This window comes from Protopterus annectens, chromosome 4.part0 (assembly GCF_019279795.1).
Source record: "Protopterus annectens isolate FY-2018-M chromosome 4.part0, PAN1.0, whole genome shotgun sequence".
In the NCBI taxonomy this organism is placed as follows: Eukaryota; Metazoa; Chordata; order Ceratodontiformes; family Protopteridae; genus Protopterus; species Protopterus annectens.
The window spans coordinates 688,699,083-688,724,648 of NC_056733.1; the positions used below are offsets into that span (position 1 = coordinate 688,699,083).

The 25,566-nt window shown below is 42.6% G+C and overlaps 1 protein-coding gene across 1 annotated transcript in view; it reads right to left on the reverse strand.

Annotated features, from left to right (window-relative positions):
* ANAPC5 (anaphase promoting complex subunit 5) overlaps nucleotides 1-25,566 on the reverse strand; it is a 1,323,163-nt gene that overhangs the window by 919,509 nt on the left and 378,088 nt on the right. Inside the window, exons 10-12 of the mRNA XM_044069767.1 lie at nucleotides 3,112-3,121; nucleotides 2,607-2,812; nucleotides 97-278 (exon numbers count right to left, since the gene is read on the reverse strand). Of these exons, the coding sequence (XP_043925702.1) occupies nucleotides 97-278; nucleotides 2,607-2,812; nucleotides 3,112-3,121 (398 nt within the window). The remainder of the gene's footprint in view (nucleotides 1-96; nucleotides 279-2,606; nucleotides 2,813-3,111; nucleotides 3,122-25,566) is intronic.

A 25,566-nucleotide genomic window follows, 5' to 3' on the forward strand; every position in this document is an offset into this window, starting at 1 on the left:
ACACACACACACACACACACACACACACACACACACAAAACGCATGCATGCAGATACTGAAGGCAACCATATCTTTGCATAAGAAAACCACCTTACCTTTGACCAAACATTCCCCAAATGGCAGTCTTCTGGGCAATGCTGATGTCAATGAGTTCAGACAAGCTGTGTTTCCAGTGCAACATGTCAGAGTCTTTCAGAGCTTCCATTAGTTTATTTGCTGTCTTTCCACTATATGCCCTTTGTTGCACTAATGATTGAATGCCAAGAGAAGCCAAGTACTGTTAAACGGAAACAGAGCAGTGTCATTTTTCCATGAACAAAAAAATATAGTCAGTCAGTCATTACACAACAAATCTGACAATGCAGTGATTAAAATATGGAACATGAATAGCTGGGTTGATAAAAATGCCAGAGGTTTAACCAATCTAGCTGGGCTGCTGAAAATGGAAGATATCAGTTTTGCAACATTCATGTATGCAACCTACAGGGCCATATAAATAGGACTTGAACAGCAACATCATACCTGTTCCTTATCATTTGAGAAGGGGAACATACGTATTCTGCTAAATGTCCTCAGAAATCTATAGGCAACACAATAAGAAATTAATTATATTCCATGAAAGTGTAGCTATGAGAGAAGGTGAAGACAGATACTAATATTCTGATCAAATGTCTTCTACAATAAGAGAGCCCTATGTGCGTGGAGCTCTAAGGAAACTAGGCTATAGAAGAGTACACCAAGTTTTTTTTTTTTTTTTCTGGTGCTGAAAAGAAGCAGACTTGGTTGCACATACTAATATGGTCCTGTGGCAGGAGTCTTAGACATAGTAAAAGCACAAAAACAGTGAGTGTCCTATGGGGAAATATATGCCAATTAAAAGCAAACCAACAGGTCTAAGAAAAACACAGAAAAAAGTGTTGAAACTAAATGCATTAAAAACAGGACAACATAACTTTGTAGTAGTTAGTGGTGCTGTTTCACGGCACTTGGCTCTCAGATTCATTTCGTAGCTATGAGTACATTCTGTGCATGGTCAGAATGTCCTCCATATCAATGTGGGTTTTTGTCAGGTGCTCATGTTTCCTCCCACTCCCACAGACGTGTTATAGGTGACTGGCGTACTTCAAAAATGCCTGTACGTGCACATGCAGTTTTAGTGAGTCAGAGTGTCTATATGCATCCTTTAATGGTGTAGTATTCCTATCAAGACCAATTCTTGCCTCAAACCCACTAAGTACCAGGACAGGATCCATCTAGTCTCTGATCCTGGACGGGGCAAAGCAAATAGAGAATGAATGAATGTGTTAACACAATGCTGCATAGTCAACGTACTGTAACTGCAGATGTTTTGAATGTGATCATGGCACCTGCTATCATGGCTTACATACAGCAGAATATCTTCTCTACATTCTTGCCCTCCAACTGTACAGGTTGTGTGTAGATGCACCACTGGAGAATGGTATGCTAAAATAAAAAATGAAAAACTACAAAGCCCATCAGAGATGGCCTCCATGCAGCCAGCTTTAAAATCGGAACATGATCTGGTGCTTGAAAACATACTCCAAGGGATAAATTTGTGTAATAACCTGAAGATGGGTTAGTTCTACTCTATTGTCTCACCTTCCTTTCCCATCTCCCCTCCCCTCTACTAATGAAAGCATCAAAATACCTTCCAGACTGAAGTAATATACAACTCTAATGAGAAACTAAATGGAATAACTCTCTCCAGTTAGTCAGGATGGCACAAATCATCATAAGTTACTAAAAGAATGCTCAACATTCTATAAACCTTGACTGTATGAACAATGGTTGCTGTTAGCTAGTGTAAATATTAGTATACAATAGGAACACTAGTGTTACTAGTAAACATACTGCAGAATTTATATGAATGTATCTCGAAAGTACACGATTACAAGCTGTTTATCAAATGTTACTACTGCAAAACTTTATAAAATTATGCAAAACAGTCACTTAGCATTTGCATATTGGATCCTGTCAATTTCAATGGTGTGTGTAAAACTGACTTTCACTGGAAGACAGCTTTTCTTCCCAGCTTCTTACTATAAAAGAGGTCAGGGTCAAGTTAAATTACATCAGTTTAAGTAAAAAAAAAAAAAAAAAAAAAAAAAAAATGCTGATGCTTTAAATAAAGCTCTCTGCATTGGGCATTCACTAAGAAGTCTGGACATTTCACTTTTGTCATAGTTATAATACAATGTGCTCTACTCCCAAACATCACATTGCTGAAAAAAGAGACACCTAGATGAGCCCAACAAGCAAGCTAGCAAACAATGAATTCAGTTGTGCAGAACTAACTCACAACATAACTATATATCTTACACTTGTTTTAATATTCTTTGTGTCTCAGTTGCCTATATTCTGACCATGTGAGTCACTTAGACAGTGCTCCCTAGGTCTTCAATGAAAAAGACTGTGGTGCTTAATGAGTTTACCCAGTTCACACACAAATAGATAAATCTACATGCACATATTTAAATAAAACACATTAAACAAACTATACAGCTCAATAACAAGTTTTAGGGTAAAAAATCTACAGTACAAATATATTAAACAGCATGACTTGAAAAGAAAGCTGCATACTCACTGGTAAACTGAACTGCACAGCCTTCTTCACAGAATGTTCTAAAAGAACTGAGCTATCAGATCCAGTCTTCTCTTCTAACAGTGCAAGCCAACTCTGCCAAGAAAAATGTGGAAACATCGTTACGTTAAACTGAAAAAATATGATGACCTTTAAGGCTTTTAACTTAGGTGTGAAAATGGATTTTCTTCTCTCAAAACTCTGAAGACCTGAAGTAAAAGAACATATGAAAGTTTCTTAAAAGATGGCTTACGACATTAAATATTTGACAATAGTAATTTTATCACATTTGGTATAGTTCTCTCACTGATCACATGCACATGTTGAAAAAATTATTTGCTGAAGGACAGCGCACTCATGCAGATCGACTTTGGGGACTCTGCAAACTAAGCCCAATCCTAAAGCATGCCTTTGCTTTATCAGGCATCCCAGTTATGCAGCCATATGCATGTGTGTGTATTTTGCACATATATTTGGGATATGTGGATATTGTCAAACAAGGTTTTACACAGCTCAATCTGTAAAAAAAAAAAAAAAAAAAAAAAAAAAATCTCACACAGAGGAACAGGAAGAACTAGACAACCTCTTTCCCTTTCAGAATCCATGTTAAAACAAATTACTAAGGTTTGCAGAGTCAGGGTTTGCTGGATCGAAATTGGTGATTCTTGGACTCAAAACCAGACTTGGTGAATGCTTATATACCTTAAACAGGGAGGAATAAAAACTCACCTAGTACAAAGTGTAAATATTAAAAAAGTACAAGCTAACTACATTATCCTAACAGTAAAACAAACAAAGCTGAATCTAATCCCCCAAAACTATAATGTAAAACTAATTCCCATACATCTCAATGGAAGACAAGCCCATGGACTACAATGGAACTGAGAGAAATATTTAGAAAAAGCGCAGGACAAACATACACCACCACAAAGTAAGAAAGAGTCCTCTTCCCTTCACTGCAAAAACAGATTGCCAAATCTGCAAAAATGTAAAATAAAAAAAATCCACCAACCAAAGCATGCAAGTTACATAGGCAATAATAAAAACACTAATGCAAATGCACATAATGCACTTCAACATGCAACTACCCAACTAAAATTATATACAAGATACTCGGGAAAGAAAAAGAAAAATACTCCAGTTAAGGAAATTTTTCACGGAGGGCTCCATTCTTCCAACTTTATTCTGAATAGACCTTTTGAATCCAAAGCTAATACTGTGCGTTTATAATGGGATAAGTCAGGGATGGTGAGAGCTGTACTCTGGTGATGGTCAGCAATTATTTCAAGATTTAGTGACCTAGTATGGTTTTCCTAACAGGGATTTTTATAAAAAATTGCAATTATAATGTTAAATCTTTCAACAAAACTGTGGTACATCTTTACAAATTTAAAATGAAAGTTATGCACTTACCATAACAAAAGATCTGTGTTTTTCTCCAATACAACCTTTGGGACATCAAATCAGACCTCAGCACCTTTTAGAAGCTATGGACCCACGGCTCTGACTCCTCCCCCACCCATGAGTCCCAGTGTTCCAACAAAGTAGCTCAGATCGAGTCTCATACCATGAAAATTATGCCACAATCCTCATAATGGAATAACTTATATGAAATGGGATAGAGACTAGCCATAAATAGAAAGAGTACTTGTGTATTATCGCAACCAGACACTGTCAGCATTCAAGGCATTCTTGGCAGCATTCCATTCTCACTGTAATTTCGTGTTGCTGAGAATGCAGTGAATCCTGGCAATGTGTGGTTGTTACAATATGTAAATCATAGTCTGTTAAAGTTTCTTTTACACATCTGCTCTCAACACTTCTTGTGGCATCTCTAGTATCAGCTTCGACATTTCACAAATGGGTTTCTGAAATACTACAATCACATATAAAAAATAAAGTTTAAAAAATGTGCGATGAAATACAATGACTGTAAACATTGATAATTGCACATATATTTTAATCCCTTCTCCCAGAAATAATTGTCTACATTAAAATCTCTGTTGAATGATTCTTAAAGAAATAAAACCTTCTTCTGTAAATTTAAAACAGAATTTATAATGATATAAAGAATAAACTCTATATTTTACAGTAAAAAAAAAAAATAAAAAAGACAAGTTTAAAATATAAGCAGAACACTTGAATAACGGCACACTATGTAACGCTTTCTTAGCATTTCTAACTATTTTTTTTTAATAAGTTCCTTACAACATTTATAAGATAACGAACACCATTTAGGTTTCCGTGGTCCTAAAGAGAAAGTACAGTTGGGTTCACTTACCATAAATGTAGATGTTAGAGTGTATTCACTGTTGCAGTCATCACATTTGGGTTATCTGCTTGCAGTAGCCCTCAGTCAGCCTGATTAACCAAGTCTTGGGTCCTGCGCCGGTTGCTGTCTCATCTTCCGTGACATCAGGTAGTCAGGGGTATAAAGCATGCAGCTGATGCCATTGCATCAGTTTTTCTTGCCCCAGATGTCAGGTGTCCCCCTAATAGGGAGCAAAAAAAAAAATATATATATATATATAATATGTACACACACAAGGTTATACCTCCAACAGAAAAGCAAACACACCAAAAAGGTTTTAAGCATAGTAAAGGAGAGTAGAGGTATAGCCAAAAGAAGTCAGGGGGCTGGAGGGAGGGTAACCAATACTGCAACAGTGAATACACTAACATCTACATTTATGGTAAGTGTACACAACTGTACTATGTTCTTCGTGTTTCACTGTTGCTGTCATCACATTTGGGTAGATTCCCAAAGCTAAGGATGGGAGGAGGAATTTAGACAGCATTAAGACCAGCTATAAGCCCTGCAACACTGCAGTGGCAAAGCCAGCTCTGGATTTAGAGAAAATTGGCAAATGGTAATGCTTGGTGAAAGTATGTACAGAACTCCAGGTAGCAGCTTCTAGGTTGTCCCTGGTAGGGAACAACTCTGAGAAAGGCTGTAGAGGTAGATGCAGCCCTGGTTGAATGGGGTCTAAACCCCTGTGGGATAGGTTTTCCATGGTGCTTATATAGCATAAATTAATGCAAAGGCCTATCCATTTAGAAATGGTTTGCTTTGAAATAGCCTTCCCCTCTGCCCCTGCAGCAAATGCCACCAGCAGTTGTTCAGATTTCCTTTGAGGTTTAGTCCTATCAAAGTAAAATCTAAGTTGTCTGTGCACATCTAAAGGAGTGCAGTATCCATTTCCCCTTTGTTCTGTGGATTAGAAAAGAAGGTTGGCAAATGAATGGACTGATTAAGAGCCACACTGGATACCACCTTGGGCATGAAGGAGGAAATGGTTCTGTGGGACACCCTGTCTGCATGAAAGTTGATGAAAGGCTCCACTACCATAAGGGCCTGTAATTCCAATACCCTTTCTTGCTTGAGTGATTGCTAAAAGGAAGGCTGTTTTCTAAGAAAGGAATTTGACACCTGCACTTGCAGCTGGCTCAAAAAGGAGGAAGAGTGAGTTTCTCCAATACAAAGTTAAGGTCCCAGGCTGGAGTTGGGGCTCTCCTGGGTGGTCTTACGTTTTTGGCCCCCTCTGAGAAACTGCTTGAGCAGTGGATGAGAGAAGAGGGATGGTTCTGTGTTATAATGAGCTGAAATGGCTGAGGCGTGAATTTTGATGAAGGAAAAAGAAAGGCCCTTGTGAAGCATCTCAGTTAAGTATTGAAGAATCTGAGGTAAGGTGGGAGCCACTGTTCCCATCCCTTGAGACTGGTTCCAGGCACAGAATCTTTTCCATTTTTCAGCATAAGATTTTATAGTACTAGGCCTCCTTGCCTCCAAAATTATATCCAACACTTGTTTACTGAGGGATGGTAATGGAGAGATTAGGTAATTAGCCAGGCTGCACAGTTCAGGGTTTGAAGCTGAGGGTGCAGAATCTGGTTCTCCTGCTGTGACAACAGGGTAGGGGTCTGAGGCAGGTGCCATGGAGCCAGTAGTGACGCACTGCAGTTGAGGGGATACCAGTATTGGTGTGGCCAGTCTGGTGCAATCAATATCGTCCTTGGTTTGTCCTGTTTGATCTTTAGTAGTACTTTGGAGAGGAGAGGCAGAGGAGGAAAGGCATAAAATGATGGATTTTTCCTGCTGAAGGACAGAGCATCCACTTTCTAAGCTTGTTTGTGGGGAGTTCCTGTGCAAAATTTGTCCAATTGGTAGTTCTGGGGGAGGCAAACAGGTCCATATCTGGGCTCCCCCATTTGTTTGTCAACATGCTGAAAGTCTTTGGTTCCAGTTTCCACTCGTGTGGGTCCATGCAATTTCTGCTTAGTTCGTCTGCCAGTGTACTTAGTTTTCCTGGCAGGAACTGAGCCTGTAGATGCACTTGGTAGCGCAAGGCTGTGTTCCACAGAGCCATGACTAGTCTGCAGATTGGGTAAGAATGGGTCCCCCCTGCTTGTTTATGTACCACATAACAGTGGTGTCCATCTTTACCATTAATTGTCCTGGAAGAATGTGGTCCTTGAAGGCTGTCAGAGCATTCTGTACAGCTAACATTTCTTTTTGATTGATATGCAGGTGCATTTGACTAGAGTTCCATTTGCTCTGAATGCACTTCCCGGCCAGGTGAGCCCCCCCATGCATAGTCTGAAGAGTCTTTTAGGGTTTAGGCAGAAGGGGGTAGAGTGAATGGTAGTCCCTTGTTTTGGTGGCAGGCCTCTGCCCACCAAAGGAACTCTAACCGTAGGCAAGGTATGATAGGAATCATTTCTTCTAGATCCTGAGAATGTTGACACCATAGGCTTTTTAGATACCATTGTAGTTTCCTCATATGCAATCTTGCATATGAAATTAGTAGAAAGCAGAAGGCCATGAACCCAAAGGCTTGCAGTATTTGCCTTGCAGATAGCAGGGTTTTTGTGGTCATTAGTATGAAGTAGGTTGTCAAATTTGTTTCTCTGGCATGAGGAAAGCCATCTGGGAAGTTGTATTCAAGCTTGCTCCCAGGAATATAATTTGTTGATAGGGTACCAGGTGTTTTCTTTTCATTTATGGTGTGCCCCAGACAAGTTAGCACCTTTTTTACACATGCCAGACGATTCAAAAGTATATCCTGGTTTTCTGCCTGAATTAGACAATCGTCCAGGTATGGGTATATTTGAATATTTCTTTGCCTGCAAAATGCAATGACTGGAGCTAGGCACTTTGTGAATACCCTGGGCACAGTAGATAAGCCAAAGGGCAGTGCAGAGAACTGATAGTGCATGTAGCCTGCTTTGAAGCATAGGTATCTTCAGCAAGATTCCCCGATTTGGATGTGCAGGTAGGCTTCCTTTAAATTGAGTGTTGCCAACCAGGCATATTTGCCTAGCATGGGAAGCAACTGGTGAAGAGTTAGCATCTTGAATTTTGGAATCACCAAAAAGGTGTTTAAGGTACACAGGCTCAGGATAGGACGCCATGAGTTGTCTTTTCTGGGTACCAGGAAAAGTCTTGAGTAGAAGCCTTGTTCCTTTTCCTCTTCTGGTACAGTCTGAATAGCCTTTATGCTTAAAAGAGAGAGTACTTGCTTTTGAGCCTCTGCCCACTGATTTGGGGGTAGGTCTGGCCAACCGTTTGGGGTTGGTAATGTCTGGAAGTGAAATCTGTATCCTTGGGAAACTATACTGAAAACCCATTTGTCCTGGGTAATGAGTTCCCAGTTTTTTACCTGCAGAGCAATCTTTCCCCCTAAGGGAGCAGTCAGTTGAGAAGTGCTTGGAAGTTTTAAAGTTAAGTCACTGAGACAGTTTACATAGGAGGGAGTCTTACTACTCCCTGATTTGGAAGTGGGAGCCCCCCACTGCTTAGTCCTGTGCGTTCCCTGGGATTGAAGCCTGAGTGTTCTGCTGGATCTGAGTTTGGACTGAGAAGGCCTGGAAGAGACAGGAAAGTACCAATTCTTAGAGGGCCAATGCCTACTAAATCTTGGAGGTTGTGCTTGTAGGAATCTTTAAAAGTTTGTATAGATTTGGATTTTTCCTCCATAATTTTAAGAACTTCTGCTTTGTTGTCAAACAGGCAGTCCTGATTCAAGGACGGATCCAGTAATTTAGCTTTAACATGATATGGCAAGGATTGCTCCTTAAAGCCAATCTTTCCAATCTGTTCAGCAGAATGCATTAAATCCTGTAAATCCTTATTTTCAGCACAATCAGGAATCAACATAATTTTCTGTTTAAGCAATGTTGCTGATACTTTAACATATGAAACTGGCAATTTAAGGCCCTAATGGCCAAGGTTGCAGAAGTGTATACCTTCTTACCCCATCTATCCAGTGTCCTGGAGTCTCTCTATCAGAGGGGGTAGGATTTTTGGCAGTAGTAGCCATAATGCCCTTGGGTCCTGGTGAAATGGTCTCAGGATCCACAGTAGGATTTTTAAAAAGGAATTTGTGAGAGTCAGGAACCTTGTAATAACTATCGGGTTTTCTGAGAGCAGGAGGTAAAGAGTCAGGGGCCAAGCTAGATTCTGAAAAGGCATCATCAACAATGTCTAGTACAGGAGGGATAGCTAAAGGCCTGTGCTGGGGCAGGAGTAAGAAATCCCTAAGCCTCTTTTTAGAATCAGAATAATCCTGGCTTTCCCAACCAAAATGCTCCCTAAGAGTATGCAAGGTTTCACCAGAAGAGAAATTCTCTGGGGGGAAGGAAAGGGAATAGAGTCCTCTGCATCAGAATCCTCATAGGTAGATAAGGGTAAATCCTGGTCATCAGAGGAAACCGAAATTTCACAATCCTGGTCAGAAATATCATAAGCAAACTCAGTCCTAGGTCTCAGAGAGGGAATGTTGGCTTCCCCTGATTAAAGTAATAACGTCTTCAGCCATTCTTATCATTTGTTTTTTAGGCATAGAGGCCTGACTATGCGGTCTGGGCACCGGTTTTCTAGACATGGTTTGAGTTTTAGGTCTTGAAGTAGATGGCGTCTGTTTAATATGCAAGTCAGGAGGCCTGAATACACTCTCAGAAGCCGGTGCCTGCACAGCTGCTCCGGACCCATCCAAGGTAGAGACCACCGCAGGTTCCACAGTTGAAGCATCTTGCGGCATACCGGACTCCGAATGGGTCTCAGTAGAGGCCTGTGAATCTGAAGTAGCGGGTATCAGGGGCTGCAAAAGCACCTGAGTACCGGCAAACTGGCGACTGGCTTAGAAGAGGAGTTGTCGGCAGCTTTGGACCTAGGCGAGCTGTCTCTGGCTTTATCTTTGCGTTTTTTCAGAATGTCGGTAGTCGGATGGCTTACTAAAGCCATATCTGGATAATTGAACCGAGTACCAAAATATTTAGAAGTGTAAATATACAGACTATGAATAGTTCATTGTTTAAATAAGACACAAAACCAACACAGATGTATGTCATGGTCAGGGCCTAGGCAAGGAATACAGTACGAATGGAAATCTTTATGAGGTATTTGCTTTCCATAAGAAATACAATTATTTACTTTTACTGACATCGGTTTAGAGCAAGAAAAAGTTTCCCCAACAGGATACTTAGCTTTCATTGAAGACTTTGGTTCTGAAACTCGAAAATGAAAATTTCAGGAGTTGGCCGACCGGCACTTGCTAACTGCTTCTGTTTCGGGCACCGCACGGCAAGAAAGACTGATGTAATGGCATCGGCTGCATGCTTTATACCCCTGACTACATGACGTCACGGAAGATGAGACAGCAACTGACGCAGGACCCAAGACTTTATTAATCAGGCAGACTGAGGGCTACTGCAAGCAGATAACCCAAATGTGATGACTGCAACAGTGAAACACTAAGAACATCGGCAAGTATTTTTAATAAGACTACTCCTCCCACCCATGTACGCTACCAAAAGTACAGTTTTGTACCTACCATAAATGTAGATGTTCGAGTGTTCACCCTGCTGCAGTCATCACACTTGGGTTATCCTGCCGTCAGGCGGTCCTGCAGTCGGCCGGAATTCCAAAGTCTTGGTCCGGTGTCGGTTGCTGTCACTTCTTCCCTGACGTCAGTGCACCAGGGGTATATGTAATGCATCCAACGCCATTTTCTTCAGTTTTTCTTGCCCCAGATGTGAGGTGCCCCCAAAAGGCGGTCAGTAATTAGTACCAAATTAAGCAATTTTTTTCACAAACACAAAATCCCTCCAGCTATAAGCAAATACATCAGGAAGGTATTGTAGAGATTTTAGCAAGTTAGATCAGAGGGGATGGAGGGAGGGTAACCTGGACTGCAGCAGGGTGAACACTCGAACATCTACATTTATGGTAGGTACAAAACTGCACTATGTTCATCGTGTTACCCTGCTGCAGTCATCACACTTGGGTAGAATCCCAAAGCTAAGGATGGGTGGAGGAGTTGTAGAGGGTTAGAGGAGGCTAGGAGGCCCTGCAGAACTGCAGTGGCGAAGCCAGCTCTAGTCTTAGAGTAAAGTGGTAAGTGATAGTGTTTGGTAAAGGTGTGTACTGAGCTCCAAGTTACAGCTTCCAAAATCTCCTTGGTAGGAACCCCCCCTGGGGAAGGCTGTAGATGTAGCTGTTGCCCTGGTAGAGTGGGGCCTAATGGTAGCAGGTACTGGTTTTCCATGATGGGTATAGCAAAAACGAATGCAATGTCCTATCCATTTGGAAATGGTCTGTTTTGATATGGCCTTCCCTTGTGAAGCTGTAGCATAGGATACAAAGAGCTGGTCAGATTTTCTGAAAGCCTTAGTTTTATCCAAGTAGTAATGAAGTTGCCTGTGAATGTCCAAGGAATGCAGGAGTCTTTCTCCTTTGTTCTGTGGTTTTGGGAAGAAGGTGGGTAAGTGGATGGTTTGACTTAAAGCCACACTGGAGACCACCTTAGGCATGAAGGAAGGATTAGTTCGTAAAGAAACTCTGTCTTGATGGAAAATGAGGAAAGGTTCCACTGCCATTAGTGCCTGCAGCTCTGAGACTCTTCTAGCTGAAGTTACTGCTAGCAGCAGGGCAGTCTTCCATGATAGAAACTGTAGATCTGCAGAGAAAGCTGGTTCAAAGGGAGGTAGCGTAAGTTTTTCCAGAACAAAATTGAGGTCCCATGTTGGTGTAGGTGCTCTCCTGGGGCCTAATGTTTTTGCCCCTCTGAGGAACTGCCTTAGAAGTGGATGCGAAAATAAGGGTGGATCCGTGTTGTAGTGGGCTGAAATAGCTGATGCATGGATTTTAATGGAAGAAAAAGAAAGTCCTTTGTGCAACATCTCAGTTAAATACTGTAGAATCTGAGGCATGTGAGGCTGAAGTGTGTTTTGGCCTTTAGCTTGGTTCCAGGCGCAAAACCTTTTCCATTTATCCGAATAGGCCTTCCTGGTGCTGGGCCTCCTAGCTTCCAGAATAACATCCATAACTGCTTGGGAAAGAGGAGCTGGCTGGATGCTTAGGTGGTTTGCCATGCAGCCAGATTTAAGGTTTTGAGTTGGCTGTGAAGAATCTGATTGTTTTGCTGTGTGAGCAAATGGGCAATTTGTGATAAAATCCAAGGTGGGCCCTGGGCCATATTTCTCAATAGTGGGTACCAGTGCTGGCGTGGCCAGTCTGGGGCTATGAGTATCAGTCATGGTTTCTCCTTTCTGACTTTCAGAAGCACCTTTTTGAGGAGAGGCAATGGAAGGAAGGCATATACTGTCAGGTTTTTCCAACTGAATGAGAGTGCGTCCCCTTTCCAGGCTTGATGGTGAAGTGTCCTTGTACAAAATTTTGTTAGTTGGTAGTTTTGAGGACTGGCAAACTAGTCTATGTCTGGAAGGCCCCGTTTTTGAGTTATCATTGCAAATACTTGTGGATCCAGTTTCCACTCATGGGGATCCATGATGTTTCTGCTGAGGTAGTCTGCCAATGTGTTCTTTTTTCCTGGCAGGAATTGAGCTTGTAACTGAACTTGGTAAGCCAGAGCTGTGTTCCACAAGGTCATTGCTTGCCTGCATAGAGGGTAAGAGTGTGTACCCCCTTGTTTATGTACCACATTACTGTGGTGTTGTCCATCCTTATTGTAAGTTGTCCTAAATGTAATAGATTCTTGAAGGCTGTCAGAGCATTCTGTACAGCTAGCATCTCTTTTTGATTGATGTGCAGATTCCTTTGATCTGCAGTCCATACGCCTTGAACGCACTGTCCTGCCATGTGTGCCCCCCAGGTGTAGTCCGATGCATCTGTTGTCATAGTTTGCCTGGCTGGGGGCAAGGTGAAAGGCTGACCCTTGTTGAGGTGACATGCCTGTGACCACCATAGAAACTCCTGTTGTAGGCAGGGAATGAGAGATATCATTGTGTCCAAGCTGTGGCTGTGTTGAGAACATACGCTTTTTAGGTACCACTGTAATTTCCTCATATGCAGCTTTGCAAATAGTATTAGTAGTATGCAAGATGCCATGAAGCCCAAGGCCTGCAGAATTTTTCTTGCAGGTAGTTGGGTCTTTGTTGCCAGTTTTGAAATACTGAGTCAGTTGCAGTTGTTTGTCTGGCGTCAGATAAGCCTTCTGGGCCGTTGTATTCAAGCTGGCACCCAGGAATGTCATGTTTTGTGAGGGTACTAGTTTTGATTTCTTTTCGTTTACTGTGTACCCCAGGCAACTTAGAAGATGTTTTACAAAAGCCAGATGTTGTAAGAGGGCGTCCTTGCTTTCTGCTTGGATGAGGCAGTCATCCAGGTATGGGTATATTTGAATTCCTCTTTGTCTGCAGTATGCAATTACTGGTGCCAGGAATTTTGTGAAGACCCTGGGCGCAGTAGATAAGCCAAAGAGCAGTGCAGAGAATTGGTAATGGGTTGAACCTGCAATGAAACGGAGGTATCTTCTGCAACTTTGTCTGATAGGGACATGCAGGTATGCCTCCTTGAGGTCCAACGTTACTAGCCATGCTTTCTTGCCCAACATGGGAAGAAGCTGCTGTAGTGTTAGCATCTTGAATTTGGGTACTTGTAAGAAGGTGTTTAAAATTGAAAGGTCCAGAATTGGTCTCCAGGCATTGTCCTTTCTGGGAACTAGAAAGAGTCTTGAGTAAAATCCTTGGCCTTGCTCTGGAGTAGGTACCAGTTGAATGGCTCTCATGTCCATGAGAGCTGTAATTTGTTTTTGTGCCTCTGCCCATTGATTTTGTGGCAGGTTTGACATTCCTCTTTTCATTGGCAAGGTGTGAAAATGGAATCTGTATCCTCGTGAAATTATGTCTAGGACCCATTTGTCCTTTGTGACAATGTGCCAGTTGTCTGAAAAAAGTGCGAGTTTTCCTCCCAAAGGGGCTGCCAAGAGAGAGTTGCTTGGCCAGATGAGGTGCAAGTCATTGAGTTTGCCTTCTGGTAGCTTGGGACCTGTCTTCTCCTCCCTTCTGTGTTGCAGTGCCCCATTGTCGGGGTTTGTACTGGGCTTGAGGTTGTCCTCTGCCTCTTGGACGTCTGTATTTACCCCTCTGTGGTCTGTCAGTAGCTGGAAAGGACCAATGTTTTGTTGGCCAATTTCTGCTGAAGCGAGGGGGCTGTACCTGTAGAAATTATTTGACTGTCTGCATAGATTTTGCCTTATCCTCCATTTTCTTTAAGACTTCTGCTTTGACTCCAAAAAGGACATCCTGCTGTAAGGGAGCATCCAGAAGCTTTGCTTTAACATGATCGGGCAGTGTTTGTTCCTTTAACCAAGCATGCCTACGTATGACAGACCCAGTGACAGCTGCTCTGCAGGAAACCTCCAAAGAATCAAAACCACATTGTAAAGTATGTTTGCCCACCTGTTCAGTTGCATGCAACTGATCCTGCATTTCTTTCAATTCAGACTGTTGAGGGAGTGTGCTCATTTTTTGTTTTAACTGAGACATTAGAAATTGCTGATATTTTAGCATGTGAAATTGGCAATTTAGTGCCCTCATAGCTAGAGTGGCTGAGGTGTAAACCTTTTTCCCCCACCTGTCTACTACTCTGGAGTCCCTTTCAGAGGGTACAGGAATTTTTGCCATAGACACCTTAGCCCTTTGGGACCCTGGGAGATGGTCTCTGGATCAGCAACAGGGCTTTTATAAAGGAATTTGTGGGAATCAGGTACTCTGTAGTATCTGTCAGGTTTGGCTGGAGCAGGAGGCATCTGGGTTCAAACTGGATTCTAAGTAAACATCATCCACAATGTCTAAAACTGGGGGGATGGCAAGTGGTCTATGCTGGGGGAGTAAAATAAACTCTCTGAGCCTTTTCTTTGAATCAGAGTAGTCCTGACCTTCCCAGTGAAAATGTTCCCTCATAGTGTGTAAAGTTTCTCCAAAGGAGTAGTCTTCAGGGGGAGAAGCTGAGGGAATGGAATCCTCAGCATCAGAATCTTCATATGGGGAGAAGGAGTAATCTTGGTCCTCAGAGGAGCCTGAGGAAATAGAGACTTGTTCAGAGGAGGCATAATCTTCCTCTTGTCTAGGCCTTTTGTCAGGTGGGGGTTGGGAACCCCTGATTAAAGAGATCAAATCTTAAGCCATTTTGAGCATCTGTTTCTTAGGCATGGGGCCTTGAACTGGAGACTGAAGTGCAGTCTTTTTAGGTTTAATAGGAGTCTTAGTCTTAGGATACGTTTTTATGGTGAGCGTCGGTCTGAAGACGCCTTCAGAAACCGAAGGTGTTTCTGCAGCACCAACATCTTTATCAGCAGTGTCGTTGGTAGGGGGTAAACAAAATGGCTGCGTCGGCCTAGTGCTCTCCGTGGAAAGCTCCGAAGCGGCCTCGGGATCCAGATCTGCGGCAGTCAGGGGCTGTGTCGGAGCCTCACTGAAGACCGGTGAACCGGAAACCGGACCAGCTGAGGCCTCGGAGTCTGGCTTGGGTCTAGGCTGCCTGTTCTTGTCCTTGCGTTTTTTGTGCACGCCGGTAGTCGGTTGCTCCGACGGTATAGTGTAGTTAAATTTTCTACCGAAGTAGTGTCGTGCAAAATCGAAGCGTCTTTTTATAGTACGCTTATTAAACCTAGCACAAAAACGACAACCAGTGACGTCGTGGTCTGGGCCTAGGCAAGGTATGCAGTAAGAATGAAAATCCTTATGAGGTATTTGCTTCCCACAAGAAATACAATTGTTAACTTTTTCTGACATCGGTCTGAGGCAAGAAAAGTTTCCCCAATGGAGTACTTAGCTTTATTGAAGACTTCGGATCTGAAATTCGACTTCGAAAATCTCAGGAGTCGGCCGACCAGCACTTGCGAACTGCTTCTGCTTCGGGCACCGCGCGGCAAGAAAGACTGAAGAAAATGGCGATGGGTGCATTACATATACCCCTGGCACACTGACGTCAGGGAAGAAGCGACAGCAACCGACGCCGGACCAAGACGTTGGAATTCCGTCCGACTGCGGGACCGCCTGACGGCAGGATAACCCAAGTGTGATGACTGCAGCAGGGTAACACGATGAACATTACGGCAATCACAAAATGAAAGCCCAATATGCTTTTTGAAGCTTGCAATACAACACATACAAAGTATATAAAACAGTAAAGTATAAGATCTCTACAACATTTATAAGATAGCGAACACCATTTAGTCTTCCATACTCCAACAGAAAACGGCAAGTGGTTTTAATAAGCCTACCCCTCCTGTCTGTGTACACTACCAAACACGCCAATCATAAAAGGAAAGCCCAATACACTGCAAATCTTAAAATATAAACTCTTTTATATGACTGTTATACTAATGTCCTGCCAAGACTGCCATAAATTCTGACAATGTGTGGTTGCAATAATACGCAAGTACCGAAATCAGCAATGAAGAGCTGTTTAAGTCGAGGTCCCTGGTAGGGCCATTCCATTTGAAAAGAAAGCACCAGTTGACAAATTTGGAAGGGGGTGGGGAGAGGGATGCTGAACTAGATGAAAACCCAAGACACACAGATTTATCATTACACTAAGCATATAACTTTCATATATGATTTTGTCTGTTTTTGTCCAGTTTAATCTTTGTGACAGACTCCAAAGCTACTAAAACTACCCGAGAGGTATCAAGGAAGGACATTCCAAAGAATAGTGGAACCAAAGGACGTATGGGATCTGGATGCACATCTAGCTTGCAGTGAAACACAAATGTGTCAACACTGGACCAAGTAGCTGCAGCACAAATCTCAACAGGAACTCTGTGCATCAAGGCAGCAGAGGTAGCTATTGCCCTTGCAGAATGAGTCCTTTGTTTTTTTTGGGTAAGTGAAGTCCAAGCTTATCACAAAGATTATACAGTTAGAAAGCCACCTGGTAGAATAACTTAATACACGCTGGCCCCATTTAGCTTTAGAGAAAGCCAAGAAACAGCCGATTAGTTTTCCTAATATCCTTAATCCAGTGTAGATAAAATCTGAGTTGTCTATGAACATTTAGTAAATGTAAGGTATATTCTCCTTTATTAGAAAATCTTGGAAACAATCCTAGTAGACTGATGGCTTGATTAACGTTCGATACGGATGCAACATTTGAGAGAAAAAATGGTATTCTTTCTCAAAGATACTCTGTCCTTATGGAAAATCAAATATGAAGGTTTACAAATCAATGCTTGTAATTCTGATATCCTCCTTATAGATGTAATAGCCTCCAGAAAATGTTTCCCAAGAAATGAATTTTAAATCCATTAACTGCTAGTTCAAAGGGGCCCAGAGTTAAGGCCTGTAGCATAACAGTTATGTCCCATGCAGGAAATAGATCCCTTATAGGGGGCCTCAATAAGAAGATTCCCTTCAAAAAGGCCTTAGTAAACTTTAGAAAAGCTACAGGAGTTTGATTGTGTCCAATGTAGAAGTTGGAAATGGCTTCTAACAGAACCCGGATTGTTGAGAAAATTAGAATCCTTTTGTAAAAGATCTGACAAGAAGTCAGGATGGAAGGAAGAGATGTTCAGAAAGGGTCTATTCCTTTGGAAGTCATTCAAATAAGACATCACTTCCATTTGCAAAGAAAAACTGTGTCAGTTTCAAAATCAGAATACAAGGAGAATGTGAACCACAGAAGCAGATAGTCTGGCATCTCGGACCACTGTTAAAATTGGAGGAATCATGTAGGTAGCTTCAGTCTGTAGTTCTGGGAGTGGCTGCCCAAAGGGGTAACTCAGGAAGTCTGGATGGTAATCAACATCCAGAGTAGATGCACTAGATGAGGATAAAAGAAAGGAAACCAAACACCCTGTGACCAAATAGGCAGCAATGAAGATCAATCTGGTCTTACACCTTCCATCTTTCCCGATTAATTTTATCAATGGTATGTGGGGAAAGATGAAAAGACCCTGGGGCATACATTGGACTAGAGGTGGTCTATATCACAACGTCGAACTCACATAAGTTCAAACATTGTAATATCGAACACTAAAGTCTGAAACCCAACAATAATGAAAACACAGAACAGAGATTTTTTTTCCCAGGGAAAAAAAAATCTTTGTTCTGTGACAAAAAAATAAATAAATAAACCTTAAACTTAAACTAAAGTGGGGGGGCTGTGCCCCCCCCCCACTTAAATATACCAACTCCAAGATTGCACCACAGTGGAGGAAATAAAGCCCCGAAAACGGCCCACTGATTTTTTTCCCTAGGAAAAAAATTGATGTGCCGTGGCTTCGCTATTTTTGAATTTCGGACTTTAGGGTTCGATATTACAATGTTCAAACAATGTTCAAACTTATTTTAGTTTGACGTTGTGATACAGACCTGATTAGAGTATCCCTTGGTGATTGATCCTGTGGAGGGATCAGGGCAAAGTAACTGCTGCACTTGTTTACATATGAATCAAAAAGAGCACAGCAAGGTTGGCCCCAGTGAATGAAGATTTGAGTTGCTTCTGGCAGGGCTAGCCACTCGACAATGTAAAAGTATTGCTGTACGTGATATGGTTGCATTTACTGAAGTCATCAAATGGGCATGGGTATTTGCCAATAAGTGGGTTAAGGACCCAGCATACTCTGACTTATGCTAGGGCTCATGCTAACACTGGGAGGGGTGTATGTTCCCCTATTGGCCAGTGTGCCTCCTCCATAAAGTCCAGCAGCCTTGGTCAATAAGCTACTGGCCGGACAGTGTCCAGTTGCCCAGGCTGGGTTACCTGGGATAGCTCTGTTGAGCGAAAGCTGGATGTAAAACCAATCAACCTGCCAAACATGAACTAAGAATTGCCACATTAAATGTGGGTTCACAGATAGGACAAAGCTTGGAAATAGATGACTATAGTATGGAGGCTGGACATCCTGTGCACCCAGGAGACAAGGTGAAAGGGTAATGCAGAAAAAACACTTGGCTTGGGATCAAGTGCCTACTATTCAGGAGGACGGCAGGCTAGAAATGGTGTGGGAGAGGCTTCAGAAGACAGTGAGGGAAGTCATCAGAATTAGCAAGACTCATGGCAATCAGACTCCAGTGTATTGACAGAGCAGTATTCATAATCACAGCCTATGCCCCTTCAGCAGGGTTGTGATAGTGAGGAAAAGAATACATTCAGAAAGCAGATGCAGGACCTACTGGACAAAGCAGGGCAACAGAAATGGTGTTGATAATGAGTGACCTGAATGCACATATTGGGACAGAAAGAACAGGATATAAGGATTGCCTAGGTCCACATGGGTGGAGGCAACATAAATAAATGAGAAGCCTTTCTAGACTTCTGTCTGGGGAAATGGCTTGATGATTACCAACACATGGTTCAGAAACAGACAGGATTCACAAGGTCAACATGCAACTCAGGTAGACTTCCTCCTAGTAAGGAAAGGTTACTGGGATAGAATCAGTGATTGCAAATTCATCCCCAGTGAAACAAATGACTTACAACCTAAACCACTGGCTGCCACAGTCATCTGCAAGCAGTAGTCAGAGAAGGCTTTAAGGTCAACAGAGATCAGGCTGAAGACCTGGAAGTTGACTGGAGAGAACACACAACATTTCAAGAATTTACTCAGGGCTCCAGCAAATCAAGAGGAGGAGGAGGAGGAAATAGGTGGAGCTGAAGAATGACAGCTCCTCAAAACAGCATGTGTCAGGACCACAGAACAGATATGTGGCCAAGCCAGGTATGGAAATAAAGTACATAAGGAATGCAGAAGTCCAGGAAATCATCAAAATAAAGGACTGCAGGAAAAGTGGGAGAGAGAAAAGACAGACCAGCCTAGCAAGGAATACTGGTTGGCTAACAAAGATGTTAAGAGAGGGGTTGAAATAGTAAAGAACAAGGCACTCTACCAGCTTCTGGAAAGTGACTCAGAGGATGGCATAAAGAAATCATTTGGTTGAAAGGCAAAGACAGAAAGATGAAGATAGTCGGACACAATTCACAAGAGATGCCAGCAACAACCGGCTCACCGGTCCACAGGACATGAAAGGCATAATGAAGGAGTGCTTCCACCAGCTTTTGAATGAAGAAAATGCCACAGAACCTGTATTGTCCCAGAAAGTGAGAGAAGAGAAGGAGACCACCACAAAAGCAAGAACAGCACTAAGGAAAATGAAGTCAGGGAAGGTAGCAGGCTCAGATGAGATCACAACAGAGATTATCAAGATGCTGTGTGAGACAGGAGAAAAATGGTTATTGAGGGTAGTCATAACAGTATGAAGAGAACAAGGTTTCCCAGATGATTAGAAAATAAGCGTAATAGTGCCAGTGTTCTTGAACAAAAGGGTTCACAACTGTGGGCAGTACAGAGGTATCAAATTCCTATCATACTGCATGAAAGTTCTGGAGTGGGTGGCTGGTAAACAATACGCAGAGTAGTAGAATGTATGATGGGAAACTATCAGTTTGGATTCAGATCAGGACACAGCACAACCAACCCAGTGTTTGCAAGGTATTCTGAGACTTGGAGAAAGCATACAAGGCCCTAAGAAAGCTGATTTGAGTAGTCCTGCGATGTTTTGAAGTCCCAGAAACATTGGTAAAATTAGTGCAATCTATGTACTCAATGATTCAAGTACAGTGTTCAGTCTTGCAGAGGGGTTCCCAGTGAGAGTAGGTGTACTTCAAGTTTTGCTCTGAGCCCACTACTGTTCATACTGATGATGGACTACATTAGCAAACAGATAGGAGGGGAAAGGTCAACAAAATTGATATATGCAGACAATGTGGCATTACAGGAAAATTGAGCAAGAACTTCAGCAAAGGGTAGGGGAATGGAATGCAAAACTGAAGGCACAAAGGATGAGATGGAGTATAAATAAGACAATTGTAACTGCAGCAAATGAGGGAAATCAGAAGATGAGGAAAATTTACATAGCAGGGAAAGGGAAAAGAGGAGAACAGGTGAACAGCTTCAAGTATCTGGGAGAGGTGATTCACTAGAAAGGAAGTCTGAGGGGGGTCAAAGCTAGAATCGGAGGGGATGCAGTCAACTGGCACAGTGTGTCAGGGGTAGTACATGACAGAAGAATGCCAAAGAAACTGAAAAGTAAGGTGTACAAAAGAGTGATGTGACGGAGATATAGTGCCTGAGATGATGGTAGGATGCGCACTGTGGAACAGATGAAGAAATGAGGACATAGTAGTTCCAATTACAGAAAAGGGTCAAAAGACCAGATTACAGTGGCTTGGCACATGTGGAGAAAAGCAGAAGACACTCTGCTTGAAGATGATTTGGGACAGACAAGAAGAAAGCAAGAGGAAATGAGGGCAACCAGCAAAGAGGTGGATGGATTGTGTGATAGAAATATAACATGCATTAGTGTATAAGGAAGGAAAGTGGTAGCGAGTATGGAGATGGTGACAAGTGACATGATACTCTGACCCCATGTAGAAAATGGGAAAAAGGGAGCTGAGGATGACTGAGGGAGCACTCATGAAGCAGAACAGACCTGCTCAACTTGTCCAACAAAACAATTAAAGTCCTCAGAATGGGCGTTGCTGTCAGAAAGGGATGAGTGTCATAGCCCATTGCCATACTTATGGCTTCCTGGCAAAGCTGATATAAACAGGTTACCCCGGCTTACATACTGGACTACTGCGAAGTTTGTATGGACAGAATCACAGCCTGAAAGAGGTAGTAATGAAAAGCCTACAACACCAGGACTGCTCATTTCCAAGATGCTGACTTAAGACTGGCCTTCAGGTGTGACCAAGAACCTTCAACAGTCCTTCCTTTGAAATGCCCCCCCCCCCCCATGAGGGGAAACCTCCATGGTTATTGTGGGCAGTGGAGGTAATGGGGAGACTGGTCGACCTTCCTCCACTACCTGGGAGTTCAACCACCACTTAATGAGCATCCTGCAAATGTGTGTTAAACAAATTTGTGTGTATAGAGGGCGGGGATCTTTGTGACCATTGAACTGACAAGATCCATTAAAGAACTTTCATGTAATATCTTGCAAGGGGAACTAACATGAGACACCATTAACCGTAGCAATTGAAGAATGAATCTCTAGAGGAGAGGAATGTTGAACTTTAAAAGCTATTTAACTCAAAGAGGATTATCCTGTACTCAGAGGCTGGCTATTTGACTGATCATATTGAGATGGCATCCAATGAACTCTATCTGTTGTGCAGGTGTTGACTGATTTTCTCTGCTTGACTAATTCTCAGTTTCTGGGCAAGTTGGAGCAAGAAGTCCCATAGGTAGGTACTAGGCTATCTGCACGAAGGCATTTATAAGCCTAGCCAGAATGTGTTTTCTTTCACCACCCCCTTAGATTAGTTCTCTGTGCCTCTGTCTAGCAGAGCCACTGAAATGATCCCCGAGGTAAACTTTCCGTTTCCCATTCACTCGTCAAGATTTCTTTTGAAGAGTGTTAGTGAGGAGCTCTGCCTAATGTAGATTGGGACCTTGTTCCAAAGCATGGGAAGTCTCTGGGACAGGAATCTATCCCTCCAGCACGTCCTATTTATTGTTGTGGTGAGGTTTAGATCCCTAGAGCGTGTGGCTCGTGGGGATAAGGTTTTCTTTAGGTGGAGCATGTCCATCAATTCTGGGTTGGATATGGCCTTGTATATCAGGCAGAGATCACCTCTGAGTAGGCGGTATGCAACAGAGTACAGCTGTAATTTCTTCAGTCGAGCTGCATAGGGCATCTGTTTAAGGCCAGTGATCCTCTTGGTGAGGTACTTCTGTCGTCTTTCCAGCTGTTGCAGGTGTCTTGTAAGGTACATCCCAAATGGGGCATTGTACTCTATGATGGGCCTGATGAGTAGAGGGGCACAATGACCTCTTTTGATCTGGATGCGAACCCTTTTGTGATTAGGTGGGCCACGTAGAAGGATTTTCTAACCACTTTGGCAATGTGATTATCAAAAGTGAGATTACTATCTACTTGGGTCCCCAGATACCTTAAGTCTTCCGTATTTAGGGGACTACCACCTATGTGGTAGTTTGTGGGTACTTTGTTTTTTCCAAAGGGGATGACTATGCACTTTTTAGCATTTAGCTTGAGGCCATGATTTTGACACCAGGAATCCGTCTCAGTAAGACCCTTTTGGAGGATGTCTGTGTCAGCCGTAGAGTTATAGCCCCTAGTTTGCAGTCATCTGCAAACCTGGTCAGCCATAGTCCTCCTGTGCTTGCCTGTACCTCTGAGAAGTATATGCCGAACAGGAGGGGTCCTAGGACTGAGCCCTGGGGAACTCCACTTGTAACCGATTTTAGAGTCTGACCTAGCTCCTGCAACTCTCACCATGTGGGTTCGGTCAGTGAGCCAGTTGGCAACCCATCTTGTGACGTAGGGGTTTATGTTCAGGTAAGTGAGCTTGTCTATAATACCAGAATGGGGAATGGTGTTGAAGGCTTTTGCGAGTTCTGGGTAAGCTGTGTGTGCCACCTTTCCCTCATCTATAGCCTTGGTAATGGTCTCCAAGAAGTCCACCAGGTTGGGGAGGCATAATCTGCCCTTAAAGCCGAACTCGGTAGGGTCCAGTGTTTGAAGGTTCCCAATGTCTCTGTTAATGAGTTCCATGATGATGCGCTCCATAGCCTTGCAGATCAAGCTAGTCAGGCTTATAGGGCGATAGTTCCCGGGGTCTGTTGAGGCTCCACCTTTGTGGAGTGGAATAACTGCTGCTGTGCCCAACTCTATGGGTATGTAGCCTGTGGAGAGGCTAAGTTTGAACAGTGTGTTTAGGTGAGGGGTTAGTCTATCTCTGAGCTCGTGTAGGACACAGCCTGGGACACCGTCCGGTCCTATTGATGCTGTGTTTTTGGCTTTGGAGTGGGCTGTTTTAACCTGAGTGTCTGTGATTTCAGGGACTCTACATTCTTCTGGTATCATTATGGGCCTTCTTGGAGGTGAGAGAGGGGTGAAGTTTGCGCTGAACCTGTCTGCCAAGATGTTGGCAATATCGGTGGGCTCAGTGTATTTTGTGCCATTCTGCACTAACTCCAAGCAGATCTGAGCATTGCCACTTAGATTCTTGTCATAGCTAAAGAATGCCTTGTGGTTATCTTTGGAGTCCTTGGCAATTTTTCTTTCAAAGCTCGCCTTGGATGATTTGATGAGGGGTCGTAGTTTCTTGCTGATACTGATCAGGGATGTCTTCCCTTCTTGGGATTTTACTCTTTTCTGTACTAGTTTCCTCCTTCTATTGTATAGCTTGTTTATGGCAGGAGTCCACCAGACTGGTTTCCTTTTCTTGGAGGAGTGAGTCTTGGTTTTGCTTGGGATGGCATGATCCATGCATTTTTGTAGGTGCCCGTAGAATGCATTAGTAAAGAATTTTGCAGCTTGGACAGCATTATCCTTCAGCATGGGGGCTTTGAAACTTTCCACCTTGGTCTTAAGTAACGTGACGTTTGCTTTTGAAAAGTTTTTCACGGTGGTTATCTTGTCCGGGGGTGGGGACGGAATGTGGATATCCAAAGTGATTTGTTTATGGTCAGATCTAACCAGCGAGGAGCTGACCTCCGGGTGTGGAACACTGGTCACCCATGTTGGTGATGACCAGGTCCAATATGTTGTCACCTCTGATGGGAGTGCCGACCAGGGCATTTCAGTTTATAAATTCTAGGAAATTTTGGGCAAGGGAGTTAGTACTTGAGTAGTTCTCCCAGTTAATGTTTGGATAATTGAAATCATGGCCAAGAAGAGATAGTCTGCTAGTAAGACCCAAATGCAAGGCAGAAAACAATCAAAGTAGACGAAAATTGCCAGCACCAAGTTCAGTGTAAAGCATCAAAAAAAAATCCAAAGGCTGATATGTAAAGTATATAAACTTTAATAAATAATAATAAACACCCGGACCAGTTTCAGCCAGCAGGCTTTTTTCAGTGGGATAAAAAAGCATTAGCTGTAAAGTGACACACACACATACACATACATATACATATATATATATATATATATATATATATATATATATATATATATATATAGTAGGAGTCATCTAATAGGACTCTTCCCAATGTGTTCTCCCCACATTCAAATTGTTTCCTATATAAGAGACAAAGAGAAAATGAGAAGTTATACAATAAAATGAAATAAAATAACACATGCTCATATTAAAGTGAAACACATAATTTTATAAATGATCATTCAAACCTGGTGAGAACAAAGCTCCCAATTTAACGATCCAATACTTCTCTTTTTTAGTGACAATAGAATGCCATCCCTGTTTGTTGGATCTGTCCCCAAGGATTCTGTCAATGATGGTAAACTGGAACCTGGCTGAATTATGTTGTGTACTGTGTCGAAATAAGGCATTGGTCTCCCTCCTAGTTCGTATGTCACTACGATGTTCAGACATATGTAATCTAAGTGGTCGTGAAGTCTGTCCAACATAGAAAGAACCACATGTGCATGTATAGCAAGGTATACCACCCAATCACTGTTAGAATTGCCAACGAATTTGATATCAAAAATCTGTCGGTATTTTTGCTGGTAAAATGTTTTGATCTGAAAATAAAAGGACATGATGAACAATGACCACAATGGTATGTACCCCATAGTTTGTTGCCTGTCATGGTTAATTGGTGGTGTATAGCTCCAGCTGAACTGACCCTTTTGTAATGTGAAAAAAAAATGATCCCAATGTCCTACCCCTTCTATATCCATACCTGTATACATCACCAATCCACGGTATGATCTCCTCATTGGCAGTGAG